The sequence below is a fragment of the Mustela nigripes genome, chromosome 12 (assembly GCF_022355385.1).
Source record: "Mustela nigripes isolate SB6536 chromosome 12, MUSNIG.SB6536, whole genome shotgun sequence".
Lineage (NCBI taxonomy): Eukaryota > Metazoa > Chordata > Mammalia > Carnivora > Mustelidae > Mustela > Mustela nigripes.
The window spans coordinates 72,919,864-72,942,298 of record NC_081568.1 but is presented as its reverse complement, the minus strand read 5'-3'; the positions used below and the strand labels follow the sequence as shown (position 1 = coordinate 72,942,298).

Here is a 22,435-nt window from a genome sequence, read left to right as displayed (position 1 = left end):
GGGTTACACTCTACACATTATCTCCCAGGATGGGTGTCTTGTCTCTTGTCTCATTGTCTCACAGTCTCACATTTGACATTCAGGCCATTTCTGCTGCCTCTTCCATTCTTACACATTTTCTTGCTTTCCCCCACAACGAGATGTTCTAGTCTCACCCTGAATTTCCCCAGCCCCAGTCTCAAAATCAGCTATCTCTATCAGGGGTCAGGGGTGGTCCTTTTACCGAAAATAACTTTATTGGTCTCACTGGTGGCTCCATGGCCACTGCGGGAAATCAGCTGAGGAGGGATATCACCCCCATCTGTAGTGACTCGAAAACCAGCCTCAGAGCGTAAAAGAGCTTGCCAGGGGCCTCATAGAGCAAGTAAGGAGCTGAGAAGGGACCCAGATCCTGCTGGGTCATTGTAACGCTTTTACTGCTTAGTGCTCCATGCTCCTCGGGATGTGTGTCAGGAAGGGCACCTGCGATCTTGCAGCCACCTCTCCCACAGCCAGACAAGGGGACTTAGCAAGACATGGTGCCCCTTCCAAAGTGATAACACGCAGCAGGAACACTGGATCACTTCTTGATTCTCCCATCTCTCAGTGAGGCGACACCAAGGGTTCCTCCCTAAAAACATGGTCATGAAGTTGTTGTGTTCTTCTCAAAGCACCAAGGCATGAGAAATCACTGGTGGGTTATAGTTGGGAGGCGTCTGCACTTCTGGGACATTTAACCCTCTGCTTCTCAGACTCTCAGAGGCAGCATGCTTGGTCGCATGAGCTAGGTGTGGTTCTTCGCATTCTAGACATGAGGAACCAGAGGCCCAGAGCTTGCAACATGCCCAGAAAAGCCATGTGGAATGTTGGCAGTCAGGGGAGAAGTTACTAGATAGGAGGCAGAGGACATTGTTTCGTTCTGGCTTGTCAGTTTACATGCTGTGTGACCGAGAGTGATTCACTTAACCTCTCTAGACCCCGGTTTCCTTACAACTCAGATGTTGACAACAGCCCGTGCTCCAACTCCAGACTGCTGTGACAGCCAGAGGGCTTTGTTTGAGTATGATGGGAAAGCTGACGTGCTTGGCATACCCAGTCAGGCGGTGGTTCCTGGGTCCCGAAGGCCATGATGTCCCTGTCACTGCGATGTCCACAGATGCTGTCATTAAGTCAAGTATCAGATCAGTTTCATTTCTTCCTTCAAGCTTCTGTTTTTTAGTTGGCAGGGTGTGGGGCAGGGGTGAGGGGTTACCATCGCTCCAGCATATCCGAGGCAGTACTGTTTGTGCTGCACAGAAAGTCTGGATGTCTTCCTCATCTGTGGCTGGCCGGCTCTGGAGCCGAGCACAGTGCTCCTGACTTTGAGGTCAGTGGGCCCTTTGCTTCTGTTTGCACCCACACCCGCTGTGCCTCTCCCCAGCTCTCATGGGTATGTGGCAGTGGTCACAGAGGGGTGTGGGAATGGCCAGGGATGCCCATCACTAGCACTGGACAGTAACTCAAGGCAAGTTTTACTCAGGTGTCAGCCATGTTAACCCCTGTATATTAAGAATAATATATATTTTTACATTTTACCAAGTCCTTCTGGCTAGTTCACTGAATCTGAGCCATTTTTTTTTTCTGGCTGTATACAGTGCTGAGTCACTGGCTTGACCATTGCCCTATGCCTGTCCCACCGTGGTGCCTGGCCCACATGACAAACACTTCGGGAGACCTCCTGAGATATTAGTGCTGTGCTTAGTCTTGTAGTGGTCACTTGTGCCCTGTTGCCAGATGGAGTAGTAGCTGAGCTCTGGGGCCACATCCAATGAAAACACTGTTCCAGGCCTCGGAAAAGCACTGCATGCCTGCACTGACAGACTGGTGCTGAGCACCTTGGCCTGCGATGTGACAGCATGTGCATATTGGAAGTCCTGATTGTTTGCCCCCTCAGAACTTTGGTTTTGTTCCATGAGTGGGATGGGAAAGCAGATGCTCTGCTTTTTTATTTTGCTTCCCTCCAGACACTATCTCATTCATTCTACAACCTGTTGAGCACCTTCCGTGTATCAGGCCCCATGCTAGGCTCTGTGTGAGAACACAGGAGTGACTGCGGCAGAAATTGTCTCTGTTCTGTGCCGCTCATGGTCAAAGCTGAAGAAAGAACCAAGCAGCCCAGATGGTTATCACCTGGGATAGACGCCATGGAGAGCATGAGCCAGCCAAAGCAGGGCTCAGGCACCTGGGGAACTGGCTCAGGAAGGCTTCTGGGACGAGGAGCTCTCAGCAGACACCTGGAGAAGGAGGTGGGGCCCATCAGCCCCATGAGAGCTGGCAGTGGGGCTGTGCCACCCACTCACCTGTGCTCCAGGTGCCTACTGGGTGCCAGCCTCAACCCAGAGCTCAGGGAAGATCGAGGATGAGGAGGAGCCCATGTGCCAGCCCTCGAGCAGCTCAGGGCCTTGACCAGGGTATGGCCCAGACGTGGTGCTCCAGCATGAGGCGTGTGAGCTAAGTCCCAGCCAATCAGCAGGAACTTGCTGAATGTGTCTCTGGCCCTAGTATTGAAGCTGGAGCTTCTTCCCCCGACAGAGCTTTTTGTCCATAGACAGGTACAGGCAAGAAGAAGGCAGTGCTGTGGGTTTGTGTTAGATGGAGGAGGCTTATTAACCAAAGCCCCTCTGCTGGTCTAGCTGTCACCCAAAGGGCCCTCTAGAGGGGCTGTGTTCTCTGTGTGGCCCAGACTCTTCTAGGTAGTGCACAGAGCTGCAGGCCTAGCAAGGGAAGTGCATGGCTGATGCCCTTCGGCATGGCTGGGCCAGGCCTCCAGCATTCATCAGGCCCCAGTGGAGAGATGAGGGGTCTGGATGAGGTTGCTAATAGGACAGCTGACCTACCAGGGTCCTGCTGAGACTAGGTGGTTGCAGACCAGGGAGCTGATGTCTCCCTGGTATCCAGCCCTGGGGACCAGATGGGACACCACAATGTTCAGTGGATGTCACATAGAAGCAGTAGAGCTGGATGGTTAAGATGTGGACCTAGGTGTCCACAATTTCAGGCCGGTTGCTCACATTTCTGGGCTGTGGTTTGATTATCTGTACCCTGGGGCTAGCGGGGACTGTCCTAGATGCTGTAGTGAGGGGACGCAGGGGAAGGGCTCATCCCCCCCCACACACAGTGTAAGGGCCCACATCTGACCCTTAGCATTGGGGTTAAGGCAGAGAGAGGAAGTCCTTAATACTCCAACTCTGGCAGTTGACGTACCTTCCTTTATGATGGTGATGGGGCTGTCACTGCCCACTCATGCATGTGGTCCTTCAGCTGCTGAGAGCCCACTGAGCCTCACCGGCACCTGCAGAGGATGCCTTGGAGGCCTCAGTCCTGCTCTCTCTCATTTGTTTCAAGCAGCACTTAAGTCCTCCCCCTAAAGCCTGTGCCAGCCTCAACACCAAGATGTCCTGTTAGCAAACTCATCTGTCTGATGTTGGAGGCCCCTTCCATCCTGGGCACCTGGCACATGCATGGACATCTACCTGAAGGATTTTTTAGTTAGCCAGGAGCTGGGCATGCCAGAGCAGAGGCCCACTGGCATTCAGAATGTCTGAGCCAAGAGTGGACCTTCAGCCTGGGAGCCATCAGAGCCCAGTGACACCCCCCAACCATGCAGAGCATGTTTTCTTGGGTAAGTGACCCAATTTTCCTCCTTATGGCCTGCTCCAGGCTGGAGTGGGTGTGGGAGGAGGTTGTAGCCTTGCATCTTGCTCTGAAATGTGAAGCTGGCCTCTGTTTCTCCTCTTGAGTCCAGAGCCCAATCATCTGTCGTACTTAAAAGGCAAAGGCAACCTCTAGAACAGCCACCAGACAGCTCCTTCCCCAGATCCGTGGGTGCCTGGCTCTACTTCCCTGCTGGGCTCTCCAGAGTTCTTCCCAAGAAATGTGACACTGACCATTGGGGAAGCCCTTGTCCAACCATCACCTCTACCCCATGGTACTGTGGTGCTTGTCCCTTCCATGACATTTAAATGATAACATTTAAGGGAATAGGGAAATTGACTTGGATCAGTTCTGAAAGCCTCTGGAATCTCTCCCCTGTGCCCAGCATAGCACTGCTGGAAGGTATAGATGTGAGATGTGAAATGAGCAACTTGTGGCATGGCTTTTGCCCCAGTGAGATATCCAGTGATTTTGGGACACATCATCCCAGAGACCAATAAAGGAACAGGGCAGAAAAAGGGAGAAGTGTAAAAGGTGCTTGAGTCCTACTGTTGGGGGTAGGGGAAGGTGTGGTAACTGAAAAGTGCATGGAAGATCAGAGAGCAAGCACCCTGTGATTTGTTGCTCTTTTATTCCCCCTCAGATTTCATTTATTTATTTATTTTAGAGAGAGAGCACAAGGAGGGGCTGAGGAGCAGATAGGGAGGGAGAGGGAGGAAGAAAGAATCACAAGGGGACTCCACCCTCGGCATGGAGCCTGACATGGGGCTCAGTATCCCAACCCTGAGATCATGACCTGAGCCAAAACCAAGAATCGGATGCCTAACCAACTGAGCCACCCAAGCATCCCTGATTTGTTGGTCTTAAATCATGGGTCAAGGCGCTGTGGGTCAGCATTGCTCCAGCTGTGTGTAGCAGAACCTAAGTGATGAAATTTAAGAGGTATTCTACCAAAAAACACAGCTCCATGGCCGAGATAGGAAGACGGCTTGATTCACATCTCCTCCTCTGAGATGGCTATATGAATAACCTCAGAGGAGTTTCTCAGTGAAGGAATTTGTTTTAGTTTGGAAACCACCAAGAAGCAGCTGTGTTTACTGCAGGACTTTTCAGAGCCTTTACCATGTGGGTGTCCCTGTGAATCTCCATGGGAAAGAACTGTCATCCACATTCGTTCCCAAACTTTTGTCACAGAAGTATCTCAAGGGATACCTTACAACACCCTGCATGGTGCAGTGTGGGGGACCCTGGTATGGCTTACCCCCATGACAGCAGCACCGTGTGGCAGGCTAAGTGAAGAAACAAAAGCGAAAGCCTCCCCAAGAGCAGGCTTTGGTTTGTTCCGTTGGGGTGCAATGCTTGGCTCAGAGGGGCCCGATGCACCAGCAGCAGTGCATCAGCGTTCGCTAGGTAAGGTGGTGTCTTGGGAAGCCCGTAGCATATATTTCACTAAGCTGAATTGCTCAGATATTAACTTGGTGACAGTTTGCTAGACCCCAGGCCCTGTGCCAGACAGTGATGTACCCCCAAAAGTCTGGCCCAAGGAACTGACTCCCTAGAAGGGAAGCACCTTTGGAGCCATTTTACCCAACCAACCCCTGAGAGAACAGGCCTGGCTCCTGTTTATCAGATCCAAAAAGATAGGCAGTGACATCTTTTTATTTTTATTCTTCCTTCTTTCTTCTTTTTTTCCCTTTCCTTTCCCTTTATCTTTCTTTCTTTGGTGCAGGAGCCCTATCCCATAGCCTGATTACAAACCTTGTGCTTTAGCTTCCCTCCTAGTACTCAGGCTTGCCACAAAAATCCAGTCTACTCTCAGAGGGTTTCTCAATATTAAGGAGGATGGAAAGCTCTCGAGACTGAATGTGGATACCTTGTGATAAGTATGGATCTTCCCAAGATAGCCACTGATGTGGGTTCCTAAATTGTGTTCCGTTTAAAAACCCAGTTTAAATCCAGTTTAAAAACCCATGGGGAGCATGAACCAGCCAAAGCAGGGCTTTGGATTGCATTTCTACATAAGGATCCTGCTACGAAATCCTGCTACAAAGCAGGATTGCATTTCTATATAAGGCTGTGGCTAGAATTTTTTTTTTTTTTCTGTCTTCTTTGGATCTAATCTACAAAATGATGAAGACCTCTGGATTTCTATATTCTTTTCTTCTCTCTCTCTCTCTTTAAAGATCTATTTTTTTGAGAGAGAGAGAAAGGGAGACAGAGTCGGGGGTCCATGGGGAGGGGCAGAGGGAGAAAGAGTCCCAAGCAGACTGTGCCCTAAGCACAGAACCTGATGCAGGACTCAATCTCATGACCCTGAGATCATGACCTGAGCTGAAACCAAGAGTCAGTCCCTTAACAAAGTGAGCCACCCAGGCACCCCAGATTTTTGTATTCTTAATCCCTTACTCCTTTCATTTTCCCAAGCCCTGTCCCCCCAGAGTCCATGTTTTAGACCTGGTCATCCCTCTCCTGTCTTGTCAGGGACCAGAGCCTCCCCTTTGTCCAGTCAGCCCCTGGCACCTTCTTCTGGCAGATGCTGTCATGGGTAGCTGCTGTGGTGATATTCACAGGGCCAGCCCTTGACCTGGGGAATAAGCAGGGTCCCCTGGGTGACCTTACAGCTACTTTGCAGACTAAATGGGGTCCCGCCCTTGTACCTGACTGCGTCCTACGGCAAAAACCCAAGGAAGAGGGATGGCTCTTAAAAATATACCTTGCTGTCTGACTTGGCTGATGAAATGATTATCTTCTGCCCAGGTTTCAGCTTGCTTGATTTCTGATCCGTAAGTGGGTCAGGTGTTGCATATCCCTTTGGTATTAGGGGTTGGGCTGCATTCCGGCCCCACCTTGTGTCCTCCAAGTGCAGGAGGGGGAGCCCTCCCTGTCCACAGCACGCCCTGATACACATACTCGTTTCAGCAAACATCCATCACATTCAGTGTTTCTGGCCTGGGAAAGGACCTGACAGGCTTGGCACATTGAGGTAGGCAGAACCTGCACTTGGCTCTGTCACTTACCTGGACTGCCTAGCACTTTCCTATCCAGGACACCCAAGTGTGTCCTGTACTCATGCAGCTAAAAATAGGGCAGGAAGAGGAGGACAGCCAGACTGACTCCTGATGCCTCGATGCACCCTGAGTTCCTCATGAGTCTCTGGTGTGTTAGCCGGACCACCTCTACCTTAGACTCACTTCAGGCCAGGGCCCAGCTAGCTCTCATGAGCACCTTCTTGGGCGTTCCTGCTGCTCTGGGGCTCTCAGCCCCCCACAGTGCTCCCTGTTCTGCAAAGCGCTTTACTAGCTTCATAGCCCTGAACAAACCACACACACACACACACACACACACACACACACACACCCCCACCCGTGCACATGTGTGCACACACGCAAGGGAGGACTGGGGATTTTAATGAGCCAGAGGGCTGCAGCTAGAAAAAGTGGGAAACACCGAAGTTGAAACTAATGTGCTATGTACCCAGTGCATGCAGACAGTGCTTAAATGCCTATTCCCATTACGGGTTATAGGAGCAACTTGTGTTTAAAAATGTAAGAAGTTGAAACTCATTCATAATTCCACTGTCCAGAGATAGCTGCGGTACTGGATGCCTTTCATGCATACATGCAGGAAAGGGAGTTAGATTTTAGCCCAATTATTTGTTTTTATTAATATCCGCTACTGATGAGCTTCACTGATAGCCAGTCACAGAAAATCATCACCATTGATCTCACAAAGCAAATTGCGAGGTAATTCAGGAGATGCTGCACGGGCAGTCCTCCCTCTGCCTCCCAGGGGAGGAGATGATTCCATGGTGGGAGACATAGGAGGAGTGCTCGGAGAAGCGGTTTATCACAACACACCTTTGATACTTCCTTCATCACGTGGTGTCCGATGGCTAGGTGGGACAGGTCTCAGGCTGGAGGAGAGAGCTCAGAAACCTCCGAGGGGAGGGGTGGCCTTCCCAGAGTTTTGCTACCCCTGCCACAGATGTGGAGGGCGGCAGGACAGCACAGGGATCCCAGAAGCTTGTGCACCTGCCACAGAGCACAAACATGGAGTTCTTATCTGTCCACCACCCAGTCCTTCTGAGGAGTCCCTGAGGGGGTCCACGACAGTGTCAGCGTGACCTGTTCGTGGAACAGCGGCCCTGCTTCCCCTGCTTTCTCAGAGCCGGGGCATGGACTCTGGCACTGGGCTCAGAGAAAGGAAAGGCCTCATTGCGCTTTCTTTTGCAATCATTTTCTTTCTTTTGCAATCTTTTGCAATCCCAGTCTGTGACTGGTCTTATTTTTTTTAAAAGATTGATTGATTGATTGATTTGACAGAGAGAGATCACAAGTAGACAGAGAGAGAGGAAGGGAAGCAGGCTCCCCACCGAGCAGAGAGCCCGATGTGGGACTCGATCCCAGGATCTTGAGATCATGACCTGAGCCGAAGGCAGCGGCTTAATCCACTGAGCCACCCAGGCGCCCCAGTCTTATCTTTCTAACAGCATCTTTCACGGAGCTGAAGTCTGTGATTGTAATGAAGGCTAGCGTATCATTTCTTTTTTTGTGTTTTGCTCCTTTGGCGTTGTATCTAAAACCTCGTCGCCAAACCCGAGGTCGTGCAGATTTTCCCCTATGTTATCTTCTAGGAGTTTTATAGTTTAGTGTTTTACATTCAGGTCTGTGATCCATTTTGAGTTAATTTTTGCTAAGGATGTGAGGTCTGTGTCTATTCTTTGCATGTGGGTGTGCAGCTGTTCCTCTCTGTTTCCTTGAAGATGCGCTGCATTGCCTGGAAATGCCCAGTGGTCAGGGAGGCTCCTTCTTGCTTCACTATTTCCCCATGAAGGGTCACATATTACTTTCATTTTTGCCACTGGGTCTATAGATGCAGAGACAAGTTCCCTAGCAAGGATTCTGTTTTCGCTGGGGCCAGTGGAAAAGCCCATAGCAAAACCAAACTTGTTTCTGGATTCAGGCAGGGAAAAGGTATGCCCCAAACTGAGTGTGCCTCTTTCTTCTCAGGTCTTCCGTCTGGGATCACTTTATTTGTGATTGAAGTACATCGTTCAGAATTCCATTTTGTGAGTCCTTTTGTGATAATTTTTCTCAGGCTGTGGTTTTGAACATGCTCCTTTTATTATTATTATTTTTTTAAGATTTCTTGTATTTATTTGAGAGAGAGGGTAGAAGCAGGGGACAGGCAGAAGGAGGGGGAGAAGCAGACTCCCTGCTGAGCAGGGAAGGCAATGCTGGCCCCGAGATCAAAGGCAGATGCTGAACCGAAGGCAGATGCTCAGAAGACTGAGCCACCCAGGCGTCCGTGAACATGCTTCTACCACATCCATGAAGTTTTTAGCTGCTATTTCTTCAATATCTCTATTCTAGGCTCTTTCTACTTATAAAACACAAGCCAAACACATCAGTGTCTCATTCTTTTTTCCCTATCTCTTCATCTCAGTAATAATTTTCATTTCTGTCTTGCAGAACTTATCTGTAGATAATTATTTCTGCTCTGTCTTCTAGGACTATCTCCCCATTTACTAATTCTCTCTTCAGCTATATCTTATATACTATTTAATTCAGTCACTGATGATGATGATGATTATTATTTTGAGAGAGAATGCTGTGCAGGCCCCTGAGTTGTAGCAGGGAGGGGCAGAAAGAGAGGGAGAGAAAATATTAAGCAGGCTCTACACCCAGCACAGAGCCCAACTTGGTGCTCAATCTCCCGACCCTGGGATCATGACCTGAGCCAAAATCAAGAATCGGACACTTAACCAACTGAGCCACTTGGGTCCCGCAATGAATTTTTAATTTCAGCTTTGAAACTTTTATTTCTAGAAGTCCTGTTGGGATTTTTTTTTTTAATCTGCTTGGTTGTTCTTGATAATTTGTTTTCTCTTCATTTTCAAACTTTTCTTTAATTCTATTATACGTAATAACATCTACTTGAATAATTTGGGTTTTTTCAGTTTTATTAAGGAATAAATGACACCTGTAATTGTATATATTTAAGGTGTACAACCTGATGATTTTATATCCCTATACATTGTGGAATTACCAGGTTTATCTGAATAATCCTAATAGTGGCAGTCTCTTATCATCTATTTCTGCCAGATTTTGAATCATTGTTCAGAAAGTCTCCTTCTCTCCAGGGTTACAAAGGAACTTCTTCATGCTCTTCCTTAGTCTTTTTATGGTTTAAATTTTTTACATTTTTATTTTGATCCATTTGAAATTAATCCTGATACATTGTATGAGTTAGGGATTGACTTCCTTTTGTTCCAGATGGTTACCCGGTTATCTCAACACAATCAATTCAATATCCCATCTTTTCCCTGGTGATCTGAGATGCTACCTTCACCACACATGAAATTTCTAGATATATTTAGGGCTATTTCTGGGCTTTATTTTCTGTTTGATTGGTCTGTCTAGTTACATACTTTATGTTTCTCATATTTGGTGGGTCTTTCATTGTCTTTGTTTTCTTTAGTAAGTGATGTATACCAACGGTAAAACCTCCCCACAGGACACACAGTAAGACCTTCATTTCCCTTTCTGCTCTTTTTCCTTACCTAATTCTCCTCCCAGGAGACAGCATTAATTTCTTATGTGTGTTCTGTATCTTTCTGAAGATACTTTTCTTCTCCCTTTTCATTTCAAAATAAATCTTAAAAATGAAATGCCAAGGATTAATGAATCAGGTTAATGGGTACATGTGATCTCAGTGACTGACATTTATATTTGAGCCCAAATCTTGGTTGGGAGGATCTGGGGATTGCTGCTCTGCCTCGAACATCTCCCCAGAACCCCCAGGCCTCTCTGCCAACCCTGAGACCTGACTTGAGACTGTGAGCGGAAGCTTGCCTGGACCCTGGGCCCTCTTGGGGCTGCCGTCCCCTAGGATGACTGCTTTATAGTTCACACTGCCTGCCATGGAGCCTGAGCATCGGCTCTAATACATGAAACCAGGCCAGTGCCTTGGAGAGCGTGCCCACACTTCCACCCAGAATCATGATCTGAATGCTGCAGGGCCTAGTGTACTCCTTTAGCGATCCATTTGCAATGACCTATGTGTGAAAGAGGTACCAGGCTCTGGCCAGGTGCAAGGTGCCATGTGGGCTGCTGAGGGTCGAAGGGATCAGTGTTCATTTCAACAGATCTGTAGTGAGGGTCTGTGGTGGGTCAGACCTATCGGAGGCCATACTCCCGACCCCAGGGCTGGGAACGTGCCTTCCCCTCTTCTCCCTCAACACCATGAGCTCAGCTACTAGCACAAAGGCTCACGTTGTGCAGCTGCTTCGTAAGTAGTTTTTCGCTGAAGGATCAGAAGCTCAGTTAAAGGATGATGAATTTCAGGAGGACAGAATGTTGGTAATGGCAGATGCTGCCAGATGTTGATGAGATGGGAGCCAAACCTGCCCCCTGGATTTGTAAATGAAGCCGGATTCGGGTTGTGCTAATGACACCAGGGCACAGCCGGACCAGGTGGAGAAGAGGGAAGTGGCAGGGCACGTGTGGGCAGGCCACGTATGTGGCAAATGGGAAGGCATGGGAACTTTATCAAGGACTGATCTGTCACCTCTGATGCGAAAGCCACTGAGGATGTTTCAGCTGTACCTTGAAAAGGAGAGGAAGCCAGGAGCCAGCCACCTGATTTAAATAGCAACATCCCAGGAGGGGTGCTAGCCGCACCCCAGGGTCTCTCTGTGGATGGCTTGCAAGAATGGTTTTAAAGCACCTCTCACCTACTGAGAGGAGAAGGAAGTGATAAGAATTCTACAGGCGTCTTCTCTCTTGCTGATATTTGAACAGAAAGATACCAACTAATAGAACATATTTATAGTTCTCTTGCTTTCTTTGCTTGCCTGAAGGCTTCTCTAGGTCTAGTCAACCCAGAATAAAACATGGTGAAAGCACAAAGTCACTCCTCAGAGCTATAAATACACTGTAGCAAGAAGACAGACCCAAAGGGTAGTAACCACAGTCAGCCTCCCCACCCCCAGTCTCCCTGTATGCCTCTCCCCACTACCCCCTCCCATGCTGGTTGCCAAGAAGATAACTGGGCCTGGGATTTGCCATTTGCTGGGCTGCTCGTCCCGCCTACAGCTCTGACCCTGCCTCCCATCCCCCCTTCTTCAATGTCTTTCCTCCTTCATTTCACATCCCACCTTCCTTTTGAGGCATGTGCCTTCCAACTGATGGCCTGGAAGCATGTCTCCCTGGTACCTCAGAGGCCTGTGGTGGCTCCTGATGCCCAGGGGTCCTGTTGTGGGACTGCTGTCATCCCCGCGTACGCTGTGTAGAGTAGCCTTTATAGAAGACGTTTAGAGAGGTCGCCCGCATTAGAAGGAGGCTCTTGTTTTGCCAGAGCTCACATTTCTTGTCTGTAGGACAGTGGGAACCGTGTGGGAACGCAGGGCCTCTGGGAAAGACTAATCATAGGCCTCCCTTGCCATGGCTCTCCTGAGAGATGTCCTTCATGGTAACTGGTGACTGAGGTAGTCTGTGGTCCACATTTGTGCGCAGCTTCTGTAAATCTGGGGGTTGACTGCTGGAAGTCAGCATCAGAAAATGAGGACACTTACCTTGAGCAGGGTCGGTTTCCTTGCCCTCCCACCTCCCCGCCAGGCCCTGGTGGTCCCTATTCCAGATGGAGAATGTGGCTTGTGGTTATGTTCATTTGAGGGGCATGGGGGCCAGTGCTTTGAGTACTAGGCAGAGGCCGGCCAGTATAAGTAATGAAACGTCTTCCTTATTAGTGAGCACTTACCATGTGTCAGGCACTGGCTCGCTGCTTTACATGTGGTAACACATGGAGTCCTCAAACTGCCTGTCTGGCCTAGAAGGAGACTGGGGTTTAGGGCCTAAGAAACCTCTCTCTGCAAGGCCATTTTGTGTAATAACCCATCTTGAGAAGACCACCTCCTGCAGGCTCGCCTCAGGAGTGCAGGCCTTAGCCATTACCAGGAGAGCTGGCGGGCCAGGTGGGGGGGGTGGTTTGCAGGTGCTCAGGGTCCCTAGGTCCACTTTGCATCTCCTGTGTCTCCTGTGGACATTGCGGGAGGATGCTAGGTGCCCAGTCCTGGAGGGCTGGCTCGGGTCCTCAGTGGAGCCAAAGCCTGGCTGAGGCGACAAAGCCTCCTGAGAGGGGCAAACCCCGAGCAGTTGCAGGTGATGTGCGAGGGCTGGAGACAGTCTTGGGGTCTGGCCTGGGCAGAGGGGACAGGGGTCCTGCAGGGATGGGCCTGGAGGGACAAGGGGTCACTGACAGGAAGGAGATGGGTTTGAGCACATGAGGGCTGGTGGCTGTTGGCATGACATGTGCTGGGCCATAGAGAAGGGGCAGTCTGGTCAGTGCTGGGAGCGCTGGCTGCATCAGCAGCAGGACAAGTGAGGTTCTGGGGGAAAGGGGAGCCACAGAGTCCTCGGAGAGGGGAGGGTAGCGCCTATCCGCCATGAGGAGATTATATGGCTCAGCGGCATGGAGGAGAGACTGGAGGGTTGATAGCTTTTTGCCCGATGTCCCTTCATCTTCCATTTAGGAAAGAGGGGGACAAAGCTTACAGTGGACTCGTGGCCCTCAGCTTTGGGAATCCACCTGGGCAGACAGGGCCAGCGCCTCCTCTGCTGTTACACACTCGTAATGCTCTTAAAGCAGTCATGAAAAGAACCTGAAAACTCCACATGCTCAGAACCCTTGTGAGAAGCAGGATTAAGCAGGCAGGGACAGATATCTGGGTAGGAGGGTGACATAGTGTCTCAAAGGTGAGGGGGTGCACACACCGTAGTTGCCTCTTCTCATTCACACCGCGTTTTCATTTCTTACATTTTGAAAAGACAGTTGTGCACAAAGGAAACAGCACCAAAGAGGGTCAAGTGTCTCCCTCTGATGGAGTCCCCGATTCCACCCAGAGGAGGCACCAGGGCGCCCCATCTTGGGGAACATGGTCGTGAGTGCAGGGATAGGCGTTGCCTCCACCCCCCATACCAGGGCTGTCCACCATACATGCCTTCCTCATTTCCCTCTGTAAAAGTCTGTCTGGGAAATGGCACTGTCAGGGCTCTCTAAATGAGTTTCCTCTTTACATGACACTTTTCAAATCATTTCATTTCATCAGATCTCTCTGAATGTCCATCTCTTCCTGAGAGGAGTTAAGAGCAAATGGCTGTGATTTTCTGTATCCAGACAAACACACATACTATACTAACCATTTCTTTGTAAATTAACAGTCTTTGAGAAGGAGTGAGTGGCGGGGCAGAGGGTCCTGCCCAGCTGTCAACCAGGGCCTGGGGGAGAGCAGGTTTCTCTGGGGCTACCCCAGCGTGGCGTCCTTCCACCTTCTGTCCTGGGCCTTGGCTCGTGCTGTCTGGGCAGCTGGCTTTGGTTTTGCCTCTGCCCTGGCACACGCGCCATGGGGGTCAGACGAAAGCCCCCGGCCCCATCCCGAGGCAAAGACTGCCTGTGGGGCCGCTCCGGGTGCTGCATTCTATCAAGGTAAGTCTGGCAGTCCCAAGGTTAATCGGGTTCAAGTGCATTTTTCAAACATATGTAAACTGTTAAGTGTAACAGCACAGAGTAGACTGTCGATGAGGAAACACCAGGTTTTCTGTGTTGCTTTCCTTCTCCTGGCTCTTACACACGTGAGAGCATCTATGCACTTAGCCAGCCCATTATTTTGATGGAGGAACCCAAGGAAAAGAAAGGATAGTTTTCTTCCCCTAGATATCAAGCCTGGTGGGCTTTGCAAAAGACGAAGTGTGTGATCGTAGTCCCTGAAACAGCAGCTGACACCTAACCACCGTGGTAACCACGCCGCAGCTTGTCAAGTCAGGAATCCTCACCTCCCGGAAAGTGACCTCGCAATCATCCCCCTTCCATAGAAAGGGCATGCACACCTGCGGTGTGTACCGGCACGTCTTCAGCCAAGTGCATGGGCTGGGATTCACACTGGCCTGTCTGACCGCAGACCCCAGCTCTGCCATGGCACCCCAGGGGACTGCCACCCTCCTCCCCCCACCCCCACCCCCCGCCCCCAAAGACATACCAAGAAGGTGAGCTGACAGAGAAGTGCAGAAGACTCGGGAAGACACGGGAAGGCTTTGCAGAAAGGGAAGGGACTCGAGTATGGGGCTGGGGTGCTGGGTAAGAGGAAGGTAGTATTGGTCTCAAGAATCCTCCCTCTTTTTGGTTAATGTGTAGAATGTAGAATTACTTATTTTCTACTTTGAAATCAGAAAAACAGCTTACTTTAGAAACTCCCAAATTACATTGCGTTTCTATCTTACTTCGAGACGTGGTGAAGGCGGGAGACTGGAGCAGATGCTCCTGGATTCTTATGAGGGTCTGCAATGTGGGCTTAACAGCAAGGGACAAGTGTTTGTCAGACTCGGAACATCTGCAGAAAAGCAACAGAATGGCTTATTGTTAGCAAATACCTTGTATCCTGCACATATACACACAATTGCTACTTTCTGTTATTGCTGTTTTTTTTTCTCTTTGGAATCCCTGGCTCTTTTGAGGCCCAGGATGAGCAGACTGGAGAGCTTTGCTGTGGCCCATGAGTGAGGCCCTGAAGCCTTGGGTTGACAGGTCGGCGGGTTTCAGACTCTGCCGCTCATCTGAAAAGGTGAGATGTGGGGGCCGCTGGATTCTAGGTCCCCGGAGGAAATAGAGGAAAGTACGGTGCAGTCAGGATGCAGGAAACTCTGAGCAATCACTCCCCAATTGGGGTTGATTGGGTTAAGGCTTTCCAGAATGGTGTAAAACAGTTCTGAACTCCGTGAACTGCTGATGGAAGCCCGAGGAACTGAAAGAAATACAATAAACAGATTGCCTGTCATGTTGTTGGCTTTGTAGCAAATAGCTGTTTTCTCCTTGGGATTATGTGAACATTTGCTTTCCTTTGATTTTTGGTTGTTCTTTTCAATCTCTTTTGTTAGGGGAGATGCTTCAAACAGCTCCGGGGAAGCCCCCGCCTTTTGCCTTTGCAAGGTTTGTGTTTAGAGTTTGGCGCAGCCTGCACACGTCACCTGTTAGCTGTTAGGACTCTAATTCTGTAAGCCATGACTTCATCTCCCTCAAGGAAGATAGACGGGAATGCTTCCCTCCAACAGATATGGTTCAGTTCAAGATGTTTGGGGTTGTGGGGGAGGGGAGGGAAGGAAGACTAAGCCTTTGGTCTCTGGGTGAACTTGGAAAGGAGACCTGTCAAAGGTATTCACGTTCAGACAGCTGGTCTGTAGCTGAAAGGCTGCCAAATAATGCCATTATTCACAGCTGTGGGAATTTTGTCAAACAGCCTTAAAGCAGTCATGCTCCGTGAGCCTGGGGAATGGTGGGCCCAGGGCTGTCTGTGCAGTGCCTGCTGCTCAGATTAGAGAATAAGGTCTCCTTGCTGGGCCCGGCCACTAGAGATGATGTATCTGGGGGCTCACTACTTGCCTGATGTGGGAAGTAGTCAAGAGTGGGAACAGGAGATATTGGGGTGTCTTGCAAGTTAGATCTTAAAAGAGATCTTTAAAATGAAAACATAGCTCATAAGCTGGCCAGTGTTGCTCACCATTTAACTTGGCCCCATGCAATGCTTATCATGGGGAACCTTAGCACACCTGCAGTCCTTTCAAGAGCTGAGCCCACGTGCTTGGGGTCCCACACCTGTCCATTTTTGGTCATTGGTAACAAAGCTGTTCCTTTTGCTGGCCAGGAAGTCCTGCCTTGAGCTGGTGGAGAACCTGGTGAGGGGTCTGTTTCTTCTCTTTGTAACTGCTCTTGCCCAATCTCCTCCTGTGGTTTCTTGCAGATTCCATTTGTTTTGGTTATAGCCCCCAGGGCCATGGCTCCTGAAAACTCCCTCCAAGGGAGGGTCCAAGCAGTGAGCTCTGGAAATCGTGAAAAGGACTTGCATCTGTAGGTGTGGTGCTTTCCCGATTCTTCTCTTTCCCAGAATCCTTTTCCCTTTAACCCAGGTGGTGAGGGGGGTAACAAAAAAAACATATATATATTTTTTTTTTAATTTTTTTTTTTTTAAGAGATGCATAAGTCCTTCCAAAATTCAAGATGAATCAGGTGCAGGAAACCTTCCCTTGTGGGAAGGCATGGGTTCCATGTAAGCTGAGGCAGAGCTGAAGCTGGCTCTGGTTCCCCAGGGCCATGGCCAGAATGGTGTACAGCCCTGAGCCTGGTCTTCCATGATCCTGCTGTTGCTGTCACTCGCAAGGGTGAGGATCAGTTACAAGGAAGGGAAGTGAATGAGGAAGTTCCTTGGGGGGCCTGTGCCCTACCCCTGTTCCTCAAAGCCAGCACCCTCTGCCCCTACAGAGTCGAGGGGATCTGTTCCAACCTGACGAGCAGCTGGTGTTGCCTGCCTCCCCTCTCCCCCAGCAGCAGGCAGCCCTCTCCTGGCCAGGAAAGCCCCTTGTGATGGCTGATGCCGAAATGGGCCCGAGGACGATAGGGTGGGCACTCATGAAGACTTGGCCAGCGCTCAGTTAGTGCTCTGGCTTCCTGCCTTTGTTTGCTGTCAGATGAGGTCTACATCTTTCGAGGCTGCTTAAACGGCCCCAGTTTTCTGCCGGCTGCCATGTACCCGGGGGACAGATGGGAGTGGAACATGCTTCTCATCTCACCTCTGAGGTGCTTCGTCTCCACCTGTCCCTTGACAAATGAGTTGCTATGGTAACTACCCTCTGGAAAACATGCAGGAGTAAACAAGATCAAGCTCTTGCTCAACTAGCTGCAGCGTGAATCTGTGCTTAGTTGTCCCCACCTGACAACCCCTCCCCACAGGTGGAACTGAGGGCCCACCCTTGGGCGGTAGAGGGTGGGAGGGCCAGTCCTCTGGGCATGCGCAGATGGAAGGCACGCTGGGATTTGTGGGGAGAGAAGAGCCGTGAATTTTCTTGCTCCTTGGTGAGACAGAGGAATGAGACACCTGCCCCCCCAATACACATGCCAGCTCTTCAGCAAGGAGCTGCAGTGTTCCTCATCCCACTGGACACACCTGCCCCTCAGGGTCACTCCCACATGGATCCAGGCTGAATGAACAGTAGGTGAGCGCACCCCTTGATATTCCCAAGTGGAGTCACTCTGCCCATGGAGCTTTCAGCCACAGAGTATGAGCCCTGGGGCTGGGTCAGTTCTGGGGGAAGAAAAGCTCTTGGAAGTGAGGGGGAGCTGCTGGAGAATTGATCTCCAGATCTCTGAGCCGTGGGAGCTACTTACAGGCCACTGCTGTGCTTTATATCCTTGTGTCACAGGCTGCCTGTGTCTCACCCAAAGGAGTGGCCCAAGGCGACTAAGAGTTATGGTGACCCCTCCCGACCTCCCCGGTCTCCCTGTCCATCATCACATCCTCACTTGCACACCCAGAAGTTAAAGGAGCAGTCCCTAAAATAAGACCACAGGTCTCCCCATGGTGGCCACCGCCCCTTCTCTTGAGAAGAGCCACTCAGTACCACTCCTTGCCTGAGAAGCCATAATTTCACAGGGGTGGGCTTAGGGCACCATGGTGGGTCTCTGCCTAATGCAGGCAGCGTAAAGCGTTCTTAGCACCTTCTGGGGGAAAGGTTGTAATCCACCAGACTCCTTCTGTACATTCTGGCCCTGCAGGTACTGTTTGCCCCATGTTTCCCTGTGGCCCCAGAAAGCAGGGCACGGTGAGGCGGTGCGGGGATAGTGGGGACCAGGAGGAGTGCCGGCTAAGGACTGCTCTGGTACCAGCTGTTCCTCTTTGAGCTTCTCGCTGCTTGGGCTCCCCCCAGAGACAGCTCTGGCTAGCTCTCCTTTGTTTATCCTAGAGTCTGTGCTTGCATCAGCTGAGGCTCCTACGGGAGCTTCCTCCCCAGCCACGGGCAGGACCAGAGTGTTGCAGGTGTGGTGCCGCCTCCAGGAGTGGAGGAGGAAGAAGCTCAAACTTGGGCCCATTTCTGTATCATTGCACGTGGGGCTTAGGGTCCCTTGGGCCTCCCGGGCCCCTTTTCCTGCTTGGCTGAGATAGGTCCATCTCTGTTGGGCATTGGAGCCCACTGCCACCATCATGTACAGGGAAGCCTCAGCTAAATTTGAAGGTGGGCTCTCTCCCCTACCATCCGCCCTCAGGCTGTGGGGGGAACAGCCCCGTTGAGATTAATGCTTAAGGGTGGGAAATGTGCTGGTTCTCATCAGGTCCTCATGGGGCCTCATTGTAGTGATTCTCAAATGGGAAATTCAAGGTGAGATGCCTGGGAGCATCAAGTAGGTAGGGGTCTCATGGTGTCTCTGGGTGTGGGAGGACGTATCTTCAGTGACGCGATTACCGAGTTTCTGAGTTCATGCCTTGGGTTCCAGGTGGAAACTTGTTCAGGCTGTGGCTAGTTCTCCACCACTTCCAGGAGGAGAGTTTGTGTGAGGAGCCAGGCCTTTTTTCAGCATTTTATGCCCTAGTTACCGCCCTGGGTCCAGCAGCTAGCTCTCCTTCATGTGGACCATGGAATATCATAAAGTTTAAGCACAGGACCTGTTCTCCTCTTATTTTACAATGACTCTGAGTTCTGACTTTGCTGGAGATCTCTAGTATTGATAACATAACCCAGAATACTAGAAATTCTTCAGTACCCAGAGGGGGTCCGGCCTGAGCCAGGGTCATAGGCAGGGCTGTGGCCTGGGCAGAATTGCAGACATGGGGGAGGGGAGTGTAAGATACGTTCCAGGACAGTCTGGGTTTAGAAAATGAGGAAGGGATGATGTTGACATTGTCCAAGAGAACTGTGCTGTGGAGGAGAAAAAACTCTTGCTAAGGGCACTAGCGATTTTGGCCCATGTTAGGTGCAATGGAAGCACCATCATCCTGTCCGGCAAGGGTCTGTCCTGAAAGACAGGCACATGAACCCGAGCACCAACGAGGGTCCGGGCTTCTAGCTGTCTAGTATGTAAAATGTTTTACAGTGCTGGGGCGCCTGGGTAGCTCAGTCGGTTAAGCCTCTTCCTTTGGCTCAAGTCATGATCCCAGGGTCCTGGGATTGAGTTGGCTCCCTGCTCAGTAGGGAGTTTGCTTCTCCCTCTGCCCCACCCCTGCTTGTGTGTGTGCTCGCTCTCTCTCTCTCTTTTTCTCTCTCAAAAAAGTAAAATCTTAAAGTTCACAGTGTCAAGCATACACGATGCTGAAAGAGGAACACTCTGATTGCACACCTAGATTTAGCATTTAGTGCATCACCACATTTTCTCCGTGGAGTTGGTTGTGATTATTTGAGAGTAAATTGCAGTTCTCTTCAGAGTAGTGACATTACAGTCACTCCCAATAAGATCAATAATCCTTTAGTATCTAATACCAGTCTGTGTTCAGATCTCAGTTTTGTCCAGAATGACTTGTATAGCTCTCTCTCATTCTGTCTCTCTCTCTCCTTTTTTTTTTTTTTTTTTTGGTAATCAGCATCCCATCAAGCACTGATAGGTTTGACACACTGCATTTGGTTGTGAGGCCTCTTTGGCCTCTTCTGCTGCATCCTACCTCTTTTGGTTTCTGTTCTTGGGATGTTGACTTCATGGAATCCCGTCCTACCCTTTTAGTTCTGAGTCTGAATGTGTAGGTGGTCAGTGTTGAACCCCGACAGGACCCAGTACTCAGAAAGCAGAGCTCCCTCTAGGGCCGCACTGCAGGGTGCCCGTTCTGGGGAACAGGGTCTCCTGTCCACTCCCCCACTTCTTACTGGGGTACCTTCAGCGGGTCCCTTCTCTCCACCTCCATGTTTTCATATCCTAAACAAAGGGGACGGAGTGGAGAGGTCTCCTGGTTCCACTGAGTACATCTGCAATTAGCCAACTCAGCTCTCGGTGTGGCAGGGCAGAGCGCCTGCAGCTTCATGCCTTGGGGTAGCTGTTTCTTGAGGCCGCTGGCCATGCCCAGGGCCATGAACGTGGGGCCTGGGAGGACGCCTGAGGTCCCCTGACATTCTAATATGACCAGTGCTCTCCCCCTCTGCTCCCCACAGCTGAGATTCTGGAACTGGCGGGCAATGCTGCAAGAGACAACAAGAAGGGACGGGTCACACCCCGGCACATCCTGCTGGCTGTGGCCAACGACGAGGAGCTGAATCAGGTATGGGTGCTTCTCTCCCTCTCCTGCCAGACGCTTGGGCAGGCAGTCCCTCTGCCCGAGAAACACAGGTTGGTGTTTGGCGGGCTGCCAGAGGTGTGCTCTGCATTTTGGACTACTAGTAGCTTCTCTAAATTCTCCCCTCCCCCACGTGCCCCGTGCCAGTTTTTCCTTGAGGCTTTATTTGGGGACAGGAGGGAATGGATCAAGGTATTTGGCTCTCCCTGGAAGAAAGGTAGTGAAGTTCCACCGGAGTGAGGTTACTCTGAGGCCCTTCTCCCTTGTATAGTGAGCCTGGGTCCCATCAGCATCCTTGGAGATGCCCTGGAGGAAAGACCTTGACGGAGCAAAGCAAGAATGTGAATGGGGAGGGCAGACTTCTTGAAGGCCAGGGGCCTGGTGGACGGGCTAACCATCTGCTACTTTGATTTTCCTGCAAGCTGCTAAAAGGAGTCACCATAGCCAGCGGGGGAGTGTTACCAAACATCCACCCAGAGTTGCTAGCAAAGAAACGAGGATCCAAAGGGAAGTTGGAAGCCATCATCACACCACCCCCAGCCAAAAAGGCCAAGTCTCCATCCCAGAAGAAGCCCGTGTCTAAGAAAGCAGGAGGCAAGAAAGGGGCCCGGAAATCCAAGGTACACAATGGGGTGGGGCTGTGTGCTTTGGGTCAGGACAAGTGCGTGCAGGTGAGGTCCAGAGTAGCTCCCTCCTGCTGAGGGCTTATCCGGGGACAAAGGGAAACTGCATGGGACCTCTGGCAGAGAGGCTAGCCCAGCTCCAGCAGCCAGAATCAGAGCAAAACCCCACATTCCTGTAGGCAAGGGGGATGTGGGGAAGAGGCGGGGACAGATAGCCCCAGGCTGCAAGGACCCCATTCCTGGCCTGCAAGGGAGAGGCTCACACCTCTGCAGAAGGAACTGGATATGTGAGAGCTTTCCTGTGCTGAGGCAGCTGCCATTGAGTCCTACCTTAAGGCACTGGCTGCCTCCTTGCCCCCGATGCTCTCAGAACTCTCACTGTGTTGCCATGGCTGCATGTCCTCCTCTGAACATCTTTGAGGGAGGATGGTTCAGACAGTTCGCTCTTCAGAATGGTTGCCTTGTTAAGGAAGAAAACAGATGCGTTATTCAGATGCTCCTGCCAGACCCAGCTTGGCCCGAGATGAGGTCCCAGGTGCTGATGTTTTTGTGGCAAGTGAAGTGTTCTTAGGGTGGGACCTAACATCTTCATGGGGGTGGGGGGGACAGATCAGCTAATCCCCAGCCCCAATCCTCACAGTGGAGGAGCCACCGCCCACCCTCAGGAGGTCTGGGCCTGTGGGAGTTTGCACTCTCCTTGTCTCAGCATCAGCAGGAGGCCCCAAAGCACCTGAAACACATGTTCTGTATTTCTTCCTCCCTGGTCCCGGCCTCTGGGCTTCTTGTCACAGCTTCGGGGCCAACCAGCTAGTGACTGGGCAGTCAGAGCGCCTCTTTAACAAAATGGAATCTTAAGCTGTCCTGCTCTGCCCTGGGGCACCCCCTCAGGGTGTGAGCCTTCTGGTCTCCAGCCAGAGTAGGAGGAAATTTCCTCTGGCAGAAGGTGACCTGCCTGTTTTGTGAAACCCTCAGTAGTAGTTCCTTGGAGAAGCCTTGTGGGTCAGATGCCATGTTGGCACATTCTTCCCACCAGAACCCAAAGCCTTTGGCCTGATGAGATGGG

At 50.8% G+C, this 22,435-nt stretch overlaps 1 protein-coding gene across 5 annotated transcripts in view; it reads left to right on the top strand.

Annotated features, from left to right (window-relative positions):
- Positions 1-22,435, top strand: part of LOC132028532 (core histone macro-H2A.1) — a 74,174-nt gene that overhangs the window by 10,299 nt on the left and 41,440 nt on the right. For all 5 annotated transcript variants that reach the window (XM_059417609.1, XM_059417610.1, XM_059417606.1 and 2 more), the window contains exons 3-4: positions 20,628-20,734; positions 21,172-21,369. In XM_059417609.1, the coding sequence (XP_059273592.1) occupies positions 20,628-20,734; positions 21,172-21,369 (305 nt within the window). The remainder of the gene's footprint in view (positions 1-20,627; positions 20,735-21,171; positions 21,370-22,435) is intronic.